The sequence below is a fragment of the Muscardinus avellanarius genome (assembly GCF_963383645.1).
Source record: "Muscardinus avellanarius genome assembly, chromosome: 11".
Taxonomy (NCBI): Eukaryota; Metazoa; Chordata; class Mammalia; order Rodentia; family Gliridae; genus Muscardinus; species Muscardinus avellanarius.
In genome coordinates, this window is record NC_137797.1 from 28,132,440 (window position 1) to 28,155,996 (window position 23,557).

Consider the following 23,557-nt stretch of genomic DNA (forward strand, 5'->3'; position numbering starts at 1 on the left):
GGGATTTAATTCAGATTACTAGTAAAAAGGAGCTACAGTTTGTTATTCCTGGGTAATATTCATTCCTTCCTTCCTTCCTTCCTTCCTTCCTTCCTTCATTCATTCATTCCTTGGTGCTTGGAGTTGAATACAGAGACATTCTGCCTCTGAGCTATGCCCCCAGATTTATTCTATTTTCCTTTTTTGTTTTGAAAAAGGATCTTGCTAAATTGCTGAGTCTTGCACAGTTTTTGAGGCTGGCTTCAAGTCCACTATACTCCTGTCTCAGCCTCCTAAGTACTGGGATTATTAGTGTGTGCTACCATGCCTGGCCAAGAGTTATTTATATGTTGTTTTATTTGTTTGTTTTTTTGTTTGTTTATGTATTTTGCAGTGCTGGGGATTGACTCCACAGGCATTCTACCTCCAAGCTACACCCTCAGCCCTATTTTTTATTCTTTATTTTGAAACAGGGTCTCACTAAGTTGCGGAGAGCCCTACTAAGTAGCTGAGGCTGTGAACCTGCGATTTTCCTGTCACAGCCTCCCAAGTACTGGGATTACAAACATGTGCCACCACTCCCGGCTCAAGTTATTTACTTACTTATTTATTTATTTATTTCCTTCCTTCCTTCCTTCCTTACTCAATTACTTATTTATTATGGTACTGAGGATTGAACCCAGGGCATTCTATCTCTGAGCTATAGCACTGTTTTGTATTCTTTATTTTGAAACAGTCTCACTAAGTTGCAGAGGGCTTCACTGACTAGCTGATGCTGGCCACAAACCTGTGATCCTCCTGCCTCAGCCTCCCAAGTACTGGGATTACAAGCATGCACCACCACACACAGATTTTAGTTTATTTATTTTTAATAAACAATTGCTGTTGTATATTTTAGAAATTAACAATTCTGTTTGTACATTCATTATTTCAGTTCTATAGAAATACGTCACTAAAGAGACATCCGTAAATATATAATTTTGAGTGCAGAGGGCTTAGACTGTTGCTTGACATTCTGCCCAGTGGTTTTTTTTTTTTTCCAGTTTCAATAACTGTATTATCAGTTGATAATGGTTTTTTTACTTGAGTAAATCTCACAGTGAAATCTATAAGAAATAAGTTTTTGTTTTATAGTTCTTTTTGAAGTTATGAAACGAATCAGTGTTCTATGAAATAGGCTGGCTCTAATTTCTACCTTATACTAAAGGCAGCTGCAGTGTGGTTTGTAATGAATTGCTGTGTCGTTCTTAACCTATTATAGTCACATTTGTCATACCGGTTGTATATTCATTGTAGTTGTATTTTTTCTAATTTTTACAGCACTTGTAATTAAAATAGTCCATGGAAATTATAATGTGGCAAAACTTAATTTAATAAGGTTTAACTACGTAAATAAATAGAACTTCTTTACTATATTCATGTGGTTGTCAAACTTCAGAAAGGAGATTTAAAAATGCGAAGGTAGCTATTTTATGTAGTGCCATTTAAAAGTGTACACGTTAATTTGAAAGGACGCGTCATTATGATTAGCAGTGTAAAGGCACTATAATACTTGTATTTTGTTTACTTTTTTAGGTGTGGATTTTACATGAAGCCTGTTTCTTGTGGTATTTTTAGGATCTCTAAAATGGAGTTTCTTCTAATAAGATGTTTCTGGTTTTCATCCTGCCTTCTTTGGCTGTAGAACCTTTCCATGATTTTTTGTCTTAACTCCCAACTCCAGTTGTTATACAGTTTTATTGGACTTTTAAGAAAATTCTTCTTAACCTTTTTCCCCTAATATCTCACATTTTTTTTATTTATTTATTTATTTATTTATTTGTTTATTTGGTGATACTGGGGATGGAACCCTTCTACCTCCAGGCTACACTCCCAGACCTATTTTATATTTTATTTGGAAACAGGGTCTCTTAAGCCAGCACAGCTGGCTTCGAACCTGCACGATCCTCCTGTCTCCACCTCCCAATCATGGGGATTACAAGTGTGCACCACCACGCCTGGCAGTCACATTTTATATATTTGATTTTTATGTATTTGTCATTTTATCTTGATTTCATAGTTTTTACATTAGTATGATAGAAACAAGTTTAGCTAATTTTTCTACCTGTATTTGTTACATTCTTTACTACTACACCTAATTTTATTATTTATTTATTTATTTATTTATTTATTTATTTATTTAGTGTGTGTGGTACTGGGGGTGGAACCCAGGGGCTTTTCTACCTCTGGATTATTTATACTCCCAGACCTATTTTATACTTTATTTGGAAACAGGGTCTCTCTAAGTTGCAGAGAGCCTCACTCAGTAGCTGAGGCTGGCTTTGAACTTGTGTTATCCTCCTGTCTCAGCCTCCCAAGTGCAGAGATTACAATCGTGCGCCACCACGCCCGGCCTATACCTAGTTTTAGAAGTACCATACCAAAGGTAAAGGATACAGAAAGTGTTATTAGTGCAAATGATTGGAGAGACAAAAGTTTGTTTTCTGTTATGTCCTCAGTACTTAAAATCATGCCTGACATGTAATAGATACTCAATAAATACTGAAGGAAGGAAGGAAAGAGGGAAGGCAAGGAGGCAACTTATGAAAGAATTATCTCCAAAGGAATACCTCAGCGAAGACTGAAAACTGAAATGTGTTGGATTGACAATTATTTATGTTTACATGGGACTTTAGAAAAATTCGTTTTGGGGGGCTATGGATAGCCTGTGGGGATATCCCCTTAGGCAAGATAGAGCACTATCTTAGCATTACTTGAGCCCTGGGTTCAATCCCCCGTACAAAAAAAAAAAAAGAAGAAGAAAAAAAAAACTCTTTGAGCCCAGCCTGGTGGCGCACGCTTATAATCCCAGTACTTGGGAGGCTGAGACAGGATCTTTGTTTGCGGACAGCCTCAGCTACTTAGTGAGGCCCTATACAACTCAGTGAGACCTTGATTCAAAATAAAGAATAAAAAATAGGGCATAGCTTGGAGGTAGAATGCCCCTGGGTTCCCACCTCACTACTATCCAAAAAAAAAAAAAAAGCTTTGACATTAAAAATGGATTTATATGATTGATACTTGTTCCTCTACCTCACATGTGTATGCTATTTAATCACCAAATTTAGTTCTTAACACCCTTTATTAATTCATTGCCTCTTGTTTCTTTACCTTCAGTTTTTTGGGTTTTTTTGTTTGTTGGTTTTTGTTTGCAATAAGTACTGAGGATGGAACCCAGGGGCATTCTGTCTCTGAGCTACACCCCCAGCCCTAGTTTTTATTCTTTATTTTGAAACAGGGCCTCACTAAGTAGGTGAGGCTGGCTGCAAACCTGCAGTCCTCTGTTGCAGCCTCCCAAGTGCTGGGATTGCGAGTGCGTGCCACACACCCAGCCTACCTTTAGTTCCTTAACCCAACATGTTTGCACTTATCATATTTAACATTGCTTCAGAAAGTTAATTCTACCATCAATTGCTGACAGGGTAGACAGCCTTTTTGTACGGCATATAAAGTTTATCTGCACCCCTCTACCGTTTTCATGCCTCATTCTGCTCTTGCAAGGCATAACTTGAAAAAGAGTAGACCCTGTGATGCACATTTCTGTTTAGCATTCTATATGCTGTTCCTTCTACCTAGATACCCTCTTTGTCCCTAACACTTTTTTTGAAAAGAAAGGTTTCGTCTTGTTTCCTAATGATCCATTCATTGACTATTGGATATTAGATGCATGTAGTTAAATCTTTTAAGGCATAATTAAGTTCAGGTGACCCTACCAGATATTTGTAAAGAATGTCTTAGTTTTACTAGGGAAGACAATGATGGGGTGTCTCCTCATGACAGATACTATTCTGGAAGGCATTTACACTCTATACTCTGCTACCGAAATGTTTTCTCCCATCCGAGTACTAACCAGGCCTGAACCTGCTCGGCTTCTGAGATCAGATGAGATTGGGTGCGTTCAGGGTGGTATGGCATAGACCCAAAATGTTTTCTCAATTCCGCCTATATTTTTGATAAGTACTGAATGGTAATAAAATGATCAAAAATAATTTCAATTTCTAATTATCAACAGGTAAAAGAACTTAAGCATTCAAACAAAATAGAAATAACGGACATCAAACTGGAGGCAGCAAGAGCTAAGAGTGAGCTAGAAAGAGAAAGAAATAAGATTCAAAGTGAACTGGATGGTAACATGATTTCTCATACTTTTTATTCATAAACTCAAATTATTAAAGTAGAGCAACCTGAATTTTTATTTTCCAGTTGTCAGCATAATTGAATTTTAATCTTGGAATACATATAGAATGTTTTTTGCATATATGTTGAATGTTCTTTCTATGTTTTAAGTTTGTCTAAAATATCAATCTTATGTTTATGGAACTGTTTTTAAATTAATACATAAATGAAACTTTGAAAGTGGAATTTCACCTCTCTTGGGTTAATAATTTAAATCTTTTTAGATTATGTAGTCCTAGGATATTGTAAGTCCTAAAAACTTTAAGAAGGATAAGTTCTTAAATAAGCTATCCTTGGGCTGTAACTGCTTGAACTGTAGTTCAATTGACCTTTGTAGTTTCAGTTAGAGCTTAGGTTGAGTAATTGTTTTTATTATTAATTTCTACCTTATATTGACTCGTGGATTTCTATGGATTTACGGAGTAAAATTTGTTAGAAATTTTATAAATTTTATAGAGTTTGAGATCTATTGCTGCATTCTGTTTTTATTTTGCATTAGATAGGAATTTACTTTAGTTACTCCATCTGGAAAGTACTTGTCATCTCATCACAAGGAGGACTTGGGAATTCATTGGACAAACTATAAGTTTCCTTGTTGTTTAGATTTCTGCTAGAATCCTAGGGGTTCTATTATAATCTTGGGTTTTGAAGGATTTGGTGGTTTTGTGCACTCTGTACCAGGCAGTTTTGTTATGCTGCTGTCTTGGGCTCAGTTTGCAGAATTCTTTAGAGGTGAAGTAAGTTGGCCTCTTTGGATATAATATAGGTTGATCTTTCCAGTTCTCAAGATTAAAATAAGTAGATGTGTAAAAACTCTTAAAAGCTTTTGTGTATGTACATGCCAAATATAAAATAATGACAGAAAAATTAACTCTGAATTTTAATCTGTTTTATTCTTATTTTAAGAAAGTTTATCAGTGATTTAAGGATCTTTGAGAATATATGTCATGAAAGACTTTTTTTTTTTTTTTTTTTTGGTGGTACTGAGGATGGAACCCTTCTACCTCCAGGCTACATTCCCAGACCTATTTTATATTTTATTTGGAAACAGGGTCTCTTAAGCCAATGAGGGTGGCTTCGAACCTGTGCGATCCTCCTGTCTCTACCTCCCAAGCGCTGGGATTATAAGCGTGCACCACCATGCCCGGCCAGAAAGACTTTTTACATCTTAAATTTGATTGTTTTTGTGATACTGGGTATTGAACCCAGGGGCATTCTACCTTTGAGCTACACTTCCTGCCCTTTTTGTTTTTTACTTTTGTAATGGGGTCTTGCTAAGTTTCTGAGACAGGCCTCAAACCTGCAGTCCTCCTGCCTCAGCTTCTCAAGTGCTGGTATTGCAGGTGTGCACCACTGCATCCAGCTTTCTGCATCCTTTTCATTGTCTTACTTGCTTATGAATGCTTGCTGTTGTCATGTTTTCATCTTAATAATATCGAATATAGTAAATTTTTCTCCATTTAAAAACCCTAGGATTACAGTCAGACAATGAAATTCTCAAATCGGCTGTTGAACATCACAAAGTGCTCTTAGTAGAAAAGGATCGTGAATTAATACGTAAAATACAAGCTGCCAAGGAAGAAGGTTATCAGAAACTTGTGGTATTACAAGATGAAAAGTAAGTACTTAATTACCTTAGTTTGCATTAAATTTCCTTATACATGAAAACATTTTAATGTGGAATCATCTTTATTGTAGCTCTTGTAACATAATTATCATCTGTTGTTTTAGGTTAGAACTTGAGAACAGATTAGCAGATTTAGAGAAAACGAAAATGGAGCACGATGTCTGGAGGCAGACTGAAAGGGATCAGTGTGAAGAGAGGGTGCGGGCCGCCCAGGCCTCGGAGGAGTCGGCCCGGAGGGAGCTGCAGAGCGCTAGGTCAGTTATTAACATATGCTTTTAATTTTGAGATTGTTTCAGAAGTAACAAAATGACATAAAAGTAGTACAAAGAATTCCCATTTCTTCACTCAGCTTCCCCAGCTATTAACATTTTCTATGCCCGTATCACCATAGTCAAGACTAAGAAACAGTATAATCCATGAATCAAACATTAATATTATCAAACCTACTGACTTTATTCTTTTTTCTTTTTGGTGGTACTGTGGGTGGAACCCAGGGACTTTTTTACCTCCAGGCTATACTCCCAGACCTATTTTCTTTATTTGGAATCAGGTTGTCACTAAGTTGCTGAGAGCCTCACTAAGTAGCTGAGGCTGGCTTCGAACCTGTGAAGTCCTCCTGTCTTAGCCTCCCAAGCGCAGGGATTACAAGCGTGCGCCAGAACGCCTGGCATTCAATACTTAACAATTGCTTCACTTACATTCTTTTTCTGGTCCAAGATCCAGTCCACACATTGCCGTGATATAGTGACCTTTCATGTGGAACATATTAACACTGATAGAATGCTGGTTAATTATTTTGTAGAATATTTCTCGATTTGGGTTTATAATACATTTTATGAATAAATTCAGTTTATGCATTTATAAGCAAAAACAGCCCCAAAGTGTTGTATTCTCAGTGTTCAAGTTCGTGATTGTTCCCTCAACTGGTTATGCTAACCAACCTTCGTCACTTGGTTAACATGGTGTCTGCCAGTTTTTTCCACTATAAAATTCACTGTCATTCCTTCTGTGATATATCATCTTTAAGGCTCCCCGTATGACACTTTGAGGGTATTTAAATATTCTCATCAAACATTCTTCCACTCATTTTGTCTCCATTGCTAGTTCTTCATTACAACAGTTGTTACTCGTATGCTTGCTGGATCATGATCTTCCTAGTTATTTTAATCATTCTTCTGACATTAGCTGAAATTCAGTAAGGAAGAGCTTTCCCTTCTCCAAATACTATATTTATAATTGTATGGACTAACAGGTTCTTAGTTTCCTGTTTGGGTTGTAATATTACAATTTGCTCCTCTCAGTATCTCAGGTGTGGCCATTGGAAGCTCTTTCAAGTCGAGTCCAACATCCTTTTGGTGTATTCCCATTTTTGAGATTGTCTTTATTTTCTGGCATTTCAGGATGTTCTAGGAGTCCCTTTTGCCTTCCTTGCCCCAGCCTTATAATTAATTGGCTCTTTCTCTAAGGTGCTTTTGTTCTTATTTATTGGGGAATGATATAGAAAAATACCTCACCACTCTCGGAGTGCTCACTGGGACTAGGAAACATTGCTGCTAGACCCTCTCGGTGAATAGAGCAAGGAGGTAAATTTCTGTATACACAGACAACACACATTTATATGTATTCATTTTTATTTTTCTATAGATACTTGTGTTTGTGTGTGTATATGTATTCAGTGAGTTGTGGAGGGCCTCACTAAGTAGCTGAGGCTGGCTGTGAACCCTCCTGTCTCAGCCTTCCAAGTACTGGGGTTACAAGCATGCGCCGCCACGCCCAGCTTATTTTGCTTCTTCTTAGCAACATATCCTGGAAGTTACTTCATGGTAATTGATAGAGATTATCCCCATTCTTTTACAGCTGCATAGTACTCCATTATGTGTACGTACCAGTGTTTATTTACTCTCCTTTGTGTATTTAGTTTCTAATATTTTGTGATACAACCAGTACTTTAGTAATCGTAAACAGGTGTGTATTCTCCTATTGTTGAAAATGTTTGTAGTATCTTCTTGCTGTATTGAACTTGCTATTATTACGGAATCTGTCCTTCCTTGTCTCTTATAACCTTTTCTTGTTTATTCTATTTATCTGATATTAGTATATCTGCCTCTGTTCTCCTTTAATTACTTAACCTATGTGTAGGGTATCTTTTTCCATCTTTCTTTTGTTGTTGTTGTTTGTTGGTACTAGGGATCAGATCCAGGAGCATTTTACCTCCGAGCTACACTTTGAGCCCCCCACCCCCTATTTGATAACGGGATCTCACTAGATTGCTGAGAGCCTTGCTAAGTTGCCGGGGCTGGCTTTGAAACTGTGATCCTCCTGTCTCATCCTCCTAAGTGTGTGCCACCACGCCTGGCTTTTTCCATCTTTTATTTGTGTCTTTGAATTTAAAGTGAGTATTTTGTAGATAGTATCTAGTTGGACCATATGCTTCTTTATCCATTCTGCCAGTCTGTTTTTTTTTTTTGTTTTTTTTTTTTGCCAGTTTAATACATTTTTAATTACTGATGAGAAGAGACTTGTGTCATTTGCTATTTGTTTTCTATGTGTTTACATAGTTTTTATCTCTTGTTTTCTTCATTATTGCCTTTTATGTGTTTAATTTTTAAATAGATATAGATATATTTCAAATAGGGAAACACTTAAATTCCTTTCTTATTTTTTTGTGTATATTTTATAGCTATTTTCCTTGTGGTTACCAAGGAGATTGCATTTAACATCCTGAAATTATACACTCTAATTTGAATTTATATCAGGTTAATTTGAAAGACACACAAAAACTACTTTTCACTGTTTTCTCCACCCCTTTCTGCTGTTGATGTCACAAAATTACATCTTTATGCACTGTATGTCCCAAAATATAAAATCATTTTTTCAATGCCTTAGTTTCTTCAGTTATATATAACAAAATGTGAAGTTCTAAAATTACAATAATACAAGTTTGCAGTCTAATTATTTTTAATATATTCATATCATACAATACAATAGTATCAGCTTTTTTTTTGTTTTTAAAGGTACTGGGGATGGAATCCAGGGGTGTTCTACCTCTGAGCTTACCCCCAGCCCTATTTTTTATTCTTTATTTTGAAACAGTGTCCTACTAAGTTGCAAAGGGCCTAAGTAGCTGATGCTGTCCTTGAACCACAACCCTCCTCTCTCAGCCTCCCAAATGCTGGGATGATAAGCGTGTACCACCATTCCAGGCTAATATCAGCTTTTATAATTGCTCACATATCTACTTTATTGAGCTCTGCATTTTTCGTAAGTATTTGAGTTACTGCTAATGGCTTTCATTTTACCCTGTTGGATAGGATACCCTTGAACATCTTGTCCTGTAGGTCTGGTTGGTACAAGCTCTCTCAGCTTTTGTTTATCTGCAATATTTTATCATTTACTTTCAAGGAGTCATTTTTCCACACACTGCTTTTGGAGTTGAAATTTTTGTTTTGTATTTCAAATATGTCTTAAACTGCCTTCTAGACTTTAAAATTTTGTTTTTATTTTTGCCATTGTGGGGATCAAACCTGGGGCCTCATGCATGCCAGGCAAGCACTCTACCACTAAGATACATCCTTAACCCTTTTTATTTTATTCCTCTTTCCGCGTGCTCGAAGTAGCTTTTGAATCCGTCTGGTAAAATTTTTGTTTTAATTGTTATATTTTTCAGCTCCAGAAATTCTTTTGATTTTTTTTTTTAGGCTTTGTTTTTTCTTATTTGTATTTTCATTTTTTCATATCATTTTCTTGTTGTCTACATCTTTTGGTCCTTTGAGCATCTTTCAAAAGTTGTTTTAATGTCTTTGTCTAGTAGAGCTGCCAATGGTTCTTCTTTTGAGAATTTCTATTTATTTTTTCCTTTAAATAGGCCATACTTTTTACTTTTTCTTTGTATGACTCATTTTTTTAATTGAAAACTGTACTTTTGAATTTAGAATAGGCAACCTTTGTGTCCAGGATAAGCTGGAGGTAGAATCTGAGGGTCTCCTCAGATGTTCTCTGAACTTTTTCCTTTCCTTAGATACGCACAGCCTCTTTCTAATTTTCTTCACATGGTAGCTGCTTTGGAATGTTCTAGGCTTTAATGTCTGGATTTCCAGGTAGAAAAGAGCCTTTTTAAAATTTTTTATTGATTTTTAATTTCATTGCGTCGTGATCAGAGAGTTGTTGATATTGGTTCCATTGTATGGAACACTCTGCAGTTTTCTTTATGATCTACTGTGTCCATGCCAGAGTCGTGGTAAGGCCAATGAAGAATCAAGGGTGTAAAATTTAAGGAGGTGCTTGCTCCTCTGTGCCAGTGCTGAACTTGGAGGAACTTTTGAACAAAGACTTAGACATGACTTCACTTGGGCCTTCAAATGTACATGGCTAACTAAAAGGACAAAACCTTGGCCTCCCTGCCTCCAAGTTGCATTTGTCTCTTTGGTCTGGATTAAAGGAAGTGGAAGTCTGATCCAGAACCATCTTGTGACTGCCCCCTCAGGCTTGCTGTTTCTTATCTCAGACAGGGCCCCCTTGAGACTCAATCCTGAAATACTGATCAACAAGACGATAGTTTGACCACAGCTGCTTAACTATGCACATTTCTGGTCACCCTTGTATATATAACCTAGAAGCTCATGTCAGCTCATCATCTCAGATAATAGGATAATAAGAATAATCCCATAATAAATAACGGATAATGACCCAGGTCTCCATGTCTTCCCATTGCAGTTACACTAATTAAAACTCTTTTCCTGCATTCACTTTATATTTTTCATTTGGTTTGGGGGAAAAGTGGCCAGACTTATTTGGACCACTGGACTTGGGCCTCTGACCTAGGAATCTGGCTTACAACCTCAGAGTGCCAGGAGTGGTGGTAATGCCTGTTATCCCAGTACTTGGGCGAATTACAGGTTCAAATCTCAGCAATTTAGTGAGATCATTTTCAAATTAAAAAAATAAAATAGGGCTAGGAGGGAGAATGCCCAGGATTCAACCCCCAGCACCACGAAACAACAACCTTAGAGTAAGTGTCTCAGATGTTGCACTCTGGGCACTTTATTTTCCCTGCCCCAGCCTCAGAGCTGTATCCTGTCATCAATTTTTATGAATGTTGTATAGCATGTAGAAAGAAAGTATTCAAGTATAATAGTACAGCGTAGAGTTATATCCTGACAATTACCTTCCTCAAAGTTGAAAGTGCATTTAATACAGCTAACCTCCTCATCCTCATAGCTTAATAACACTGTAGGCTATTTCTTATTTGCCCTAATGATCCCATGGCTAATTTGGTATCACTTTAAATAATCAATAGTCTGGGAAGAGACTGAATGCATACAGCATTCACACCATTGTAGAGTTGAAATATTCTAAGTCAAACCATTAATGAGACAATCTGTAAAATTCTGTGTGTGTGTGTGTGTGTGTGTGTGTGTGTGTGTGCGCGTGCGCGCGCGTGCTTGTGTGTGTATTCATCCATAAGATCTATCTTATTAACTACAATGTTTTGGTTTTCTATGCACTTTTTTGTCCACTTGATCTCTCTGTACAAAGAATTAATAGCATTAAAGTTCCTTATTAGCATGTTTTTATATATGGTTTTTATTATAGTTTTTGCTTCATAAAGATAATTTCTGTGTCATTTGGGATGTACATATATATGTAAAGTCATAACACTTGTATTTTGATTGTAAACTGGCTTTCAGTATTAAAGTTTTTGTCATGTAATTGAATTTACTCAAATTCTATGTTATCTGTTCTTTTAGTAGTTCTGCTTTCTTTTTCCATCTGTATGGAATAATTATTTTTGATTTCTGGTGCTACTGGGGTTCCTAGAAACCCTTCAACCTCCGGGCTCCACTCCCAGACCTATTTTTATACTTTTTTTTTTTTTGGAAACAGGGTCTCCTACGCCAGCACGGCTGGCTTCGAACCTGCGTGATCCTCCTGTCTCTGCCTCCCAAGCGCGGGGATTACAAGCGTGTGCCACCACGCCCGGCTATTTTGATTTTTAAATGTGTTTTTTTCTTCTTTCTTTCTTTCTTTCTTTCTTTCTTTCTTTCTTTCTTTCTTTCTTTCTTTCTTTCTTTCTTCCTTCCTTCCTTCCTTCCTTCCTTCCTTCCTTCCTCTCTTTCTTTCTCTCTTTCTCTCTCTCCTCCCTCCCTCCCTCCCTCCCTTTCTTTCTTTCTTTTTCTTTCTTTCTGCAGTACTGAGGATGGAACCCAGGGGGATTCTACCTCACTAAGTAGCTGAGCTGTCTGTGAACCCCGATCCTCCTGTCTCAGCCTTGTGAATGCTGGGATTACTAGTGTGCGTCACCACGCCCAGTCTTAAGTGTGTTTTCTGTATTACTCATAATCTGGTCTTGGTTTTTAAGCAAAATGGTTGAGTTACATGTACATGTACATGCAGCCACAGACAAGAATATGAGAGACCATTTGGTAGGATTTTGAGGGTTTTTCCTTTTTTCACTTTTGGTTGTTTTAAGATTTGGACTTTTCTCGGTTTACATTTATGCTAAAGGTGTGGTTCTGTGTAAATTTGTTCTCCTTGCTTTTCTGAATTACTTTTGCAGAATATGTAGATAATACAGGGATATAGAGTATTTGACTTTGTGTTAAGCACTTGTAAGCTCTCTGTATCTGCTTTTCACATTCTAAAATCTTGGTTACTTTGCTAATTACGTAGATCAAAGTTGAGTGGCTTTTAAAAATCAGATTCATTAAGTTGAAGGTTATATTTTGAGATAAAGCTTTTGATCCACATTACTTAGAAAAGAACTACTTTAAGCAGAGATATTTATTACTTATGCCGGGTTTTATGGACTATTAATTTACATTGTTAGTGGCTACAATTCTAGATTCATAAATCTGTAATGGATTTTGTGATTCAGTCTTGTCCATCCATTTGCTTTTAGGTGGCTATTTTATTGCACTATTCAGGGCAGGTAGTTTTTTTTAAACTTTGCCCTCCCCAGGAACCCTACTCTAAACTTTTATCCCATCATGGTCCCATAATTTGGCCAGTTATATTCTTTTTTTTTTTTTCCTTCTATTTAGGGTTTCTGCTGCCATAGTGATAAAAAAAAATCAGCATTATATCATTACTTGAAGACAACAATGAACGTGATCCTTTTTTTTTTTTTTTTTTTGGTGGGGGGCTTTTATTAAAAGAATAGTAGCTTGGTGGCACATGACTATAAACCCAGCTTCTCAAAAGGCCGAGACAGGATTGCAAGTTCAAGACCAGCCTGGGCAAGACCACTGTCTCAAAATGAAGGCTAGGAATGTGGTCGAGTGTGCAGGGCCCTGAGTTCAGCCCCCAGCATTGCCACCTCCTCAATGTAAATGTGTATAAAACAGCTTTCATTTTTTTAGTTTTTCTCTAAATAATTTTCTACCCAGTTAATCACTTTGATAATTTCTCTTAAATTTCATTTCATTTTCTCCAGATCATTTATAATGTGCCTCTGACCCCCAACTTATTTTAAACTAGAGACATGGTAACCAATATAAAATTTAGCAAAAGGAGTAATTCACAAGATTTGTATGATTTTTAAAAATATTCTACAGTTGTGGTGATGTTTTTTCCATGGTAGTTCTGAGTTACTTATTGTATATCCAGCTCTATCAACCAGGTCTACTTTTATCATTTAGTAAAGTAATCATAATTGTAGCTTTTCTTATTCAGAGTTTGTGATTGATTAGAGACTATCATGTGGAAAAAATGGTGTTGGTGTGGAAATGAAAAGTATAAATCATGTAAAGAAGAGGGTACTCACAAGCAAGAATATCTAGGTTAAGTAGATATTAATTGTTGTTTTGGCAGTTGCTTTAAATATTAATTATATACCAATCCTTTGCTTACTAAAGTGATCCTCCCCCTTTGGGTGGCAGTACTGGGGATTGAACCCAGGGACACTTAACCCCACTGAGCTACATCTCCAACCCTGTGTATTTATGTATTTATTTATTTTATTTTTTGGGTACTGGAGGTGGAACCCAAAGGCATCCTATCTTTAAGTTATACCCCAACATGATTTTCTTATTTTGAAACAAGGTCTCACTAAATTTCCAAGGTTGGCTTTGAACCTCTGATCCTCCTGTTTTAGCCTCTCAAGTACTGGGATTACAGTTGTGAACCAAGACACCCAGTTTTCTGTTTATTTATTTTCATGTTGCTGGGAATTGAACCCAGGGCCACGCTATTTCTGAGCTATACCCTACACCTTTTTATTATATTTATATATTGTATTATATATTTCTTAGAATTTTTAAAATGAAGTTTTTTGGTACTGGAGATTGAATCCATGTGTATTCTTCCTCTGAACTATATATATCCAGCCTTATTTATTTATTTATTTATTTACTTACTTACTTATTGGTACTGGGGATGGAACCCAGGGGCCTTCTACCTCTAAGCTACACTTCCAGGCATATTTTATATTTTATTTAGAAACAGGGTCTCATTAAGTTGCAGAGAGCCTCACTAAGTAGCTGAGGCTGCCTTCAAAACTGTGCAATCCTCCTGTCTCAGCCTCCCAAGTACTGGGATTACAAGCGCACGCCACCACACCCGGCTTTTCTTTTTTATTTTAAAATAGGGTCTCACTGCCAGGTGTGGTGGCACACGCTTCTAATCCCCTTGCTTGGGAGATAAAGGCAGGAGGATCGCGCAGGTTGGAAGCCAGCCTTGCTGGTTTAAGAGACCCTGTTTCTAAATAAAAATATAAAAACTAGGTGTGTGGGAGTGTAGCCCAGTGGTAGAAGAGTTTCCAGGAACCCCAGTACCACACACACACAAAAAAAATAGGGTGTCACTAAGTTCCTGAGGCTGGCCTCAAACTTAGTATCCTCCTGTGTTAGCCTCCCAAGTACTGGGATTACAGGTATTCCTCACTTAAGCCAGGCCGCCTTAGGCTTCTTCAAGTGTTGTGGCCCGACAAGCACATCCTGATTGAGCAGATAAGATATGCTGATAATACCATGTTACAAATAAGCACCAAATGAATTACATTTTATTTACTTTATTTATTTAATTTTTTGGTGGTATTGGGGGTGGAACCCAGAGGCTTTCTACTTCTGGGCTATACTCCCAGACCTATTTTATATTTTATTTGGAAACAGGGTCTCACTAAGTTGCTGAGAGCCTCACTCAGTAGCAGAGGCTGGCTTCGAACCTGTGGGATCATCCTGTCTCAGCCTCCCAAGCCTGGGGATTACAAGTGTGCGCCACCACGCCCAGCTGAATTACATTTTAAATAAGTGAATAATTCTTTTAAAAGAAGGTTGATGGTCCTGGCAAACCCAGTTACCATGGAGTCTTCGCTGTGAGATTAGTGCGTTGGGCGTCAGAGATACTCTGCATTTTAAGCTTATGGCTTAACACCTATCATTCATTTAGAAGAGAATGTAAACTGTGTGCTCTTCAATGTTCATTTGTTTCAGATGAGAAACTCAAGAGATATTTCACAGAATACAGCATAGTGTCTTGGGGTAGATCTGTAGCCTTATAGAGTGAGAGTCTCAGTGTGCTTTGATAGCATTTAATAAATGACAAATTTGTAAGCTGTATGGGTGTGACGTGGCTTCCAAACTGAGTTACTTTCTGTTGCTGTAACATCCTCAGTACTGTTTATGCAAAGCCAGTAGTTTAGCCCGTTTCCTATGTTTATTAAAGTCTTATGTACAAGGTTTTTGTTTACATGATATTCTCTGGTAGTCCTGGACAGACTTGATATCTCATCCTCTCAGTGTTCACTGCTTCCTTTTGCAAAAGGAGTAATTTGTAGTATATTTTATTTATATGTGAACCACAGCTTAGCTGCTTTAAATCTAAATGTTAATGATTGGATCTGCCACTTTGCCTAGCATGGTGTTAAGCAGGCATTTCATAGAATGATCATCTAATTCAATGAAATAACTATAGATTTGTAATGTCTTTTGTTTGGTTGTGGTTTTTAGATTAAAACTTCAACAACAAATTATGAATATTGAAAATGCAGAGAAAGAAAAAAATGAAAATTCTGATCTGAAACAGGTATGATTCACTTTTATTTTAAAGTGCTTCCTTTTTATCTTTTGTGGTACTGGGGATGGAACCCAGGGGCATTCTACCTCTGAGCTACACCCCCAGCTTTATTTTTTATTCTTTATGTTGAAACAGGGTCTCACTGAGTTGCGAAGGGCCTCATTAAGTAGCTGAGTTCATAGCTGGCCAAGAACCTTGATCCTCGTTTTAGCTTCCTGAATGCTTTGGAGTATAAGCGTGTGCCACCACGTCCAGCAAAGTGCTTCTTTAAATTTGTGTTTTCCATAGTTACTGGAATTTAACATATCATTATTATGATAACTGAACTTATTTATGTTGATATGGAAAGATAAAATGTTTGGGCTTTGCTTTTCAATTTAGTAAGCTTTTGCTAGCTACCATTTTTCTTAATATGTATATTTGGTTCATAATAACTTTACAAAATTATAGTTAAAAGGACACCATTTTGATAATTCTGAATTCTAAGAATTGATTAGAAGCATTATTCAGGTTTTAAGTGATTGGCTTGTAACTTTATATATATTACATGATGCATTTCTTGCTTTGTTGTCTCAGTCCACATTCTCACTTCTATAATCCAAGTGGCTGACCACACACTTTAGAGGAAGGAAGGTTTATTTGCTCACAGTTTTTGGAGGTCTTGGAATTTTAGTCCATGCCATGCTGGGAGCTCAGGGTACAGAGGTGGGAAGCAGAAAGAGTGGGGAGCAAGGCTGTGTTCTCATGCCAGGGAGGTCGGACGCAAGGGCGAGCAGCCAGGGCCCCAAGGCCGCACCCCCAGGGGCCCGCCTTCTCCAGCCACAACCGTTGCTGATTGCCTGGTGAACCCATCACAGTGGGTTTACATGTGATGGGATTACAACCCTCATGACTTAATCACATCAACCCTGACCGGATATGAGCTCTTCATGGGGCATTCTACATCTAATCATAGCAGTTGATAGGAGTGGTTTATGGGTAGAAATGTATGTGTGCATATATGTATGTGTGTGTATAAATTATATATGTATAGTATATATACATATACATATACATATATATATATATATACACACACACACACACACACACACACACACATTGTTTTGTACTGGGGCAGGTTATACCTCCTGTCCCCCCCCCCCTTTTTCCCTATTTTGAAACAGGGTCTGGTTAGGTTGCTGAGAGTCTCACTACATTGCTGAGGCTGTCCTCGAACCTGTGATCCTTCTGTCTCAAATTCCCAAGTACTGGGATTAGAGGTGTGTGGTACCACACCCAGTAGAAATAGGTGTTTTTAGTTAGTTATTTGGGTTTAGGAAGAATGTATATAATGTTTAGCAAAATATGAAAGTCTTTTCTAAATTCCATCTTCTTCCTTGTTTAAATCCTGTTTTTTTTTTCCCCTCTGTAGATCTTGAAGTAGTAAGGATTCCACTTTTAGAATTTATGCTTGCAAGTTAGCTGGTATTGTGTTGCATATGCAGTTATATTTTCTGTGTCTTAATAGGGAGGACATAATGTTTGATTATCTGAAAGAGAAGCTATCTAGTATCACTGGCACTGAGTTTCTGTCATGGATATAGAGAGGTATAGAGCTCTTGGAAGGTTGCTTATTCGGGCAACTATAATATAGGTTTAATATCTGCCACGACAGTTAAAAAATAGAGTGAGCAGTTCTACATGAAGAAATTCATTCTAAAATGCAAATCTGAGCCAGGTGTGGTGATATATACTTGTAATCCCAGTACCAGGAGGCCGAAACAGGAGATTTGAAGGTTTGAGACCAGCCTTGGCAACTTGTAAGACTCCATTTCAAAAATAAAAAGGAAGGGCTAGAGATGTAGCTCAGAGGTAGAAGGTCCCTGGTTCAGTCCCCAGAACCACAAAAATAAAATCTTAGACATGCCATTTTACTTTATTCTGCTAACCACTGATCTGTGGACATACAGAGTCCTATCTTATTTGACTTTGCTGCCTTTAGGAAATAATTGATTATTCTTCATTTAGTTTATTGCATAAAGAATCTTACTTTAGTTTCTCATGGTTCTTCTTATTCCTCACTCTTGACTCTTTGTTCCAACATGTCTTTCAGAGAATGGCTGAGTGAGATAAATGGAAAAGAAAGAAAAAAGAGAACCTGTTTTTGTGGCACTGGGGATTGACCCAGGGGCATTCTACCTGTGAGCTCACCCCCAGCCCTTTTTATTTTTTGTTTGAAAGTAGGGTCTCAGTAAGTTGCTAAGAGTCTTACTATGTTGCTGAGGCTGTCGTTAAACCTGTGATCCTCCTGTCTCAGCCTCCTAAGTACTGAAATTACAGGCATGTGCCACCATGCCTGGCTGAGAACTTTTACTGTTCATTAATTGTTAAAATGGTTTGTGGGTAGGCATAACTGTCTCATACAAAGACTATTTAGATATAACTTAGAAATACTCCCAGATGAAGGTAAACAGGAATGGAGTCAAGGCCTAGAGTGACATTATGGTTTTATATATGTCTCTAGAGGCTGAGGAATCCCTGCATTCATTAGATTTCTTGGAGCACCTTTCTTCTGCCCAACACTGGGCATGTAGAAGGTTTGGAAACCCTTTACACACAAGGTGAGAGTGACCCTCCCTGTATTTTTTTATTTTTTTTTTTATTTTTAATTTTTTGGTGGTATTGGGGTTCCTGGAAACCGTTCTACTTCTGGGCTACACTCCCAGAACTATTTTTATACTTTTTTATTTGGAAACAGGGTCTCCTAAGCCAGCGCACGCGGCTGGCTTCGAACCTGCGCGATCCTCCTGTCTCTGCCTCCCAAGTGTGGGGATTACAAGCGTGCGCCACCACGCCCGGCCCTCCCTGTATTTATACTCAACAATTCCTGTTTGCTCGTAGAGCAGACCTAGAAAGGTAGCTGATTCATCAGGTATGTGCAGGATAGAGCAAGTTTCTTCAGCTGCTCTGCTTATATACTTGTTTTTAAAATCGGTTTTTTAAAATCGGTTCCTTCCTAGAAGGCTAGGGGAAGGCTCGAGTGCTGGGAGACTCACTAGTTGTTGCATTCCTTTCTTTCATTTCCTCCTGATAGCCCTTCTCCCCACTCCCAATACCTCTTCTGCAGTGCTTATTTTAGGAAGCAAAGGAGAGATTCCGTGACTGAGGAATAGTGGTAGTGTCTGGTTATAGTAAGACGTGATCCTGGCGGCTGCTGCTGAGACTTCATTGAAGGGGTGTCCTGGAGGCTCACGGCAGGAGGGGTGTTTGTGAGGCGAGGTGCTTAGTGTCCTCTACTGCTCTCACACCTGAATGCATTTGCTTAGTAGCCATGTTTCTCTCTTTTTCTTTTAAGCAAATCAGTAATTTGCAGATCCAGGTGACTTCACTGACACAGTCAGAGAACGACTTGCTGAATTCTAACCAAATGCTGAAGGAGATGGTGGAGAGATTGAAACAAGAATGCCGGAATTTAAGAAGCCAAGCTGAAAAAGTGCAGCTAGAAGTTGAAAAGTAGAGTTTGTTCTGTTTTATGTACAAGCTATTGTTTTCTTTCTGATGTACAGTGTATAGTTATTTCAAGGATGGTTCCAATATTGAATGTACTTGTGATGGTGTACAGTGGCCTTAGGTAATTTGCTTTCCATTTCTCTAAAAATGAGGCCTATAAACCCGTGAGTTGTTTAAAAAAAAATTAGACATGCAGAAAAAAAGACCTTCTAAATTTCTGCCTGAGCACAGTTTTTAAAATACTCTTGAAGAAAACTTTTTTTTGTGTGTGGTACTGGGATTGAACCCAAGGGCATTCTACCTCTCGACTACATCCCCAGCCCTATTTTATTTTTTGAAACAAGGTCTTGTCCTGTCACCAACTAGATATGTGTTCTTATGCCAATTAACTATTCTAAGCCTAAAAAAGACATGACAAGTGTGCACATGGTGGTGCACGCTTGTAATCCTAGTACTTGGGTGACTGAGACAGGAGGATTGCAGATTCATGGCTAGCCTCAGTATCTTAGGCCCTCTGCAGGTTAGACCTTTTTTCAAAGTAAAATAGGGCTGGGGGTGTAGCTCAGAAGTAAAATGCAATCCTCAGTATCAAAAAAACAAAACATGACAGAACTACCTAAATCAGGACTTTTGTGACATTGTAATACACATGCTATTCTAAGTATAGTGCCTGGTTCATAAGAAGTGCTCCTTATTGGTAGTGACCATGCAGTTGTGCTTATAAGAGTTAGAAAAGATGGGCAATTAGGTAGTTTGCTTAACCTTGTGATAATATCTATTTAATCCTAAGCATTTATTAACTTCATGTTTTGCATATATTCTCTGACAGGACATTGGAAGAAAAACGGATACAGTGGTTGGAAGAAAAACACAAGCTTCATGAGCGTATCACAGATAGAGAAGAAAAGTACAATCAAGCGAAAGAGAAACTACAGCGAGCTGCAATTGCCCAGAAAAAGGCAAGTGGTTCTTAGTTGAATGATTTCCATAGAGTGAAACACTATTAGCTATTTTAGTAGAATAAAACGTGCAAGTGAAACTGGGGTTTTTAGTGACATGTTTAATTTGATATTTAAAATTACATTTAGCCGTCAACTTTGTAGGGATAAATTGGGAAAATACAGACTATACAATGAGTTTACTACTAAATTTCTTTTAGAGCTGATGCATATTTCCCAGCAGAAGTGGTATTTTTCAAAGTGATAAAAAGTTTCCAGGCCAACCTGTACAAGTTTTGTGTAACTTCTTCTTCACTTAAGTCACGATGTGATTAGGCCTACTTTAACTATGCTTAATATCTGTAATATTGCTTTTATGATTAGAAGCCTTTTTTGTTTCTAACTCAGTAATTAGGAGCATCTCCATAGCCTCAACAGTAGGACCTGTGACTGTCCTTGGCTTCTGAAACAGCCACAATGGTTCCCATCTTGATCCTTTTAAGATTTTACCTCTAGAGGCAATACTTTTTTCTAGAACCTCAAAGCTTTGTTTTCTTGGAAACAATCCAGGGCATCATGGAAATTTTGTAGGCAGATGATTCATCTAAGTCAGTGCTTCACTGTGTTTTTCTATTTCTATAAACCCAAGGAATATAGCAATTCTCATCAATGACAGTGACTTACTGTGGCAGTGATTCAGCAGTTCTTCTCAACAGAATGGTGTGTGTGTGTGTGTGTGTGTGTGTGTGTGTGTGTGTGTGTGTGTGTGATGTGTCTCTATGATACGTTCCCTTTTTAGTGACATTAGTTGTGAGGAGGAGAGAACTGAGATGAGAGTAAGATGTTCCTAGACAGTCACCAATATTATAATACCTGTATGCTTTTTAGAAATGTTAATTGTTAGCTGGGCGTGGTGTCACATGCTTGTAATCCCAGTACTTGAGAGACTGAGACATGAGGATCATAGGTTCACGGCCAGCTTCAGCAGCTCAGTGAGGCTTTTAGCAACTTAGTGAGACCCTGTTTCCAAATAAAACATAAAAAAATAGGTTTAGGGGTGTATCCTGGAAGTAGAAGTTCCCTGGGTTTAATTCCTAGTACCACACACACACACAAAAGGTTAATTGATCATGTTTGCATAAGAGAAATTAATTCTCAATCATATACATATTCTGAATTTGAAAACAGGAACACTGTTTTCCTAGCCATCAGTTGTTACTGGATATAATTGCCACATGTGACTGAAAGTTAAGAGTAGTCTAAAAGTCATTGTTTCTCCACTCTCCCAGCTTCTGAGAAATACTCTTTATAATGCTAAAAATAATATAATATTGAGATGAGAAAGAATGTTTATAACATGGAATTGACAGGGCTTTATGTACAAATTTAACCAAATGGTTGTTTTCTCCAATATAATATATCACTTTTTATCCTTTTTATCCATTTTCCATGTAAGTACTGAAAAGTGAATGGGTATTATATGGATTTTATTGAATTTTTTAAAACTTGTAATGACCTCAGAAATCCTACTTAGGCCTTTTTGTATGGTGAGGCCTAGGAGCACCCAAAGCCAGGTCAGCTGAAAGTCACTGGGAATGATGAGATGATTTTACCTTTTGCAGATACATTTTATGTTGACGTTTTAGTGGTAAGTGTGTCTTAGGGTCGGATCCTAATTACTGAGGTTATTTTGGATTGACTTCTTTTGTAGCAAAAGTGACATCCAGTAGTGAGATAGATCATAGGTATACTAGAAAGAGGGAAGGAGGAGGGTTTTTTTGTGTGGTACTGGGGATGGAACCCAGGGGCATTCTACCTCCAAGCTACACCCCCAGCCCTATTTTTTATTCATTATTTTGAAACAGGGTCTCACTGAGTTGTGAAGGCCTCACTAAGTAGCTGAGGCTGACCGTGAACTGCGATCCTCCTGTCTCAGCCTCCCAAATGCTGGGATTACAAGCGTGCGCCACCACACCCAGCATGAGGAGATATTTAAAACCAAAAAAGTAACATTTCATCAATATTATGACTTGAGATGATTTATTTTTCTACTGAAATGCTTACCAAACAATAAGTGAGAACACAAAAAATATTTGTTTCACTTTTTAAAATATGATCTGTGAGTAGCTGGGGGACTTCCGGGAAGATGGCGACCGAGAAAAGCGGGGCTTAAGAGCACCGCTAACAACCAATCTCCATTACCACAAAATCAGCGCCTTTCATAGCCAGAAAACACCATCATCAGTGAAACAAAAAATCACCACGCTCCAGAGAGAAAGTGGACTGAGAACAGAGCCACAGAGGAGATAACCAGCCTCACGCCTGAGGACGCGGCAGAGGCGGCAGCAGCGCCATACTGCCGGCGGAACCGGCGAATTCATGGAACGGCTACAGCAAGCTGAACAGCCAGGCGGGATTTCTCCGCGCAGAGAGCATCTAAAGCTCCCAGTGGCCGAGCTCAGCACACGCTGCAGGGATTCAGAGTGGAAATCAAAACCAAGAAGAAAAACAGCCCCACAGCCGAGGGCGTAGCAGCAGGGCCATATTGCCACCGGCGGCAGCAGCAGAGAATTCACCGAATCCAGTACAGCTACATCTGCGTACTCAAGAACAGTGAGTCAAATTGCGGGCCACAGAGGAGAAATCCCAGTACTGTACTCCCTGGGACTTGACCCAGTGGGGGAGGGGCGGTGGCAGAGATATCACACCATAGGAGAACGTGCAACCTGGCACCCCCCACAGTCTAAAGCAGCCTCTATCGACTCTCTGGGTCGGAGACTCTGTGATAAAACCCAGTAAAGGAGTAGTGGGGTCTGAGATACTACTGACTCGAGATCCAGAACACCTTAAGGGAAGTCATAGTGACCCAAGGGAAGAACCCAGAGAAGGCACAAACTTCCGAAATCATGGGAAAGAGGAATAATACTGGAGCAATAAATGCCCACAACCCCACAACATCAGAACCCGATAAAACAGAAAATCAGAGATTTCTAGAAGATCAAATCAGGAAAATAACTGTAGAAATAATAGAGGTGCTTCGAAAAGAACTCAGAGAGAGCCAAAAAGAGATAAAGGATGCAATTAATGAAGTAAAGGCCTCAATTCAAAGCACAAACAACCGATTAGAACACATGGAGAACAGAATCTCGCTCTTAGAAGATGAGCAATCCAAAAATGAATGCATAGTTTCTAATCTAGAAAAAAATATCCGACAGCAGGAATCTGATACTGAAGAAATATGGGCCCATTTTAAGAGAGCTAACCTAAGAATAATTGGAATAGAGGAGGGAAAAGA

At 38.2% G+C, this 23,557-nt stretch overlaps 1 protein-coding gene across 1 annotated transcript in view; it reads left to right on the forward strand.

Moving 5' to 3' along the window:
• CEP83 (centrosomal protein 83) overlaps nt 1–23,557 on the forward strand; it is a gene marked incomplete at both ends in the record, with an annotated part of 93,113 nt that overhangs the window by 56,118 nt on the left and 13,438 nt on the right. Inside the window, 6 exons of the mRNA XM_080706245.1 lie at nt 4,031–4,145; nt 5,668–5,812; nt 5,926–6,075; nt 15,766–15,841; nt 19,170–19,327; nt 20,154–20,283. Coding sequence (XP_080562371.1) covers nt 4,031–4,145; nt 5,668–5,812; nt 5,926–6,075; nt 15,766–15,841; nt 19,170–19,327; nt 20,154–20,283 — 774 coding nt within the window. The remainder of the gene's footprint in view (nt 1–4,030; nt 4,146–5,667; nt 5,813–5,925; nt 6,076–15,765; nt 15,842–19,169; nt 19,328–20,153; nt 20,284–23,557) is intronic.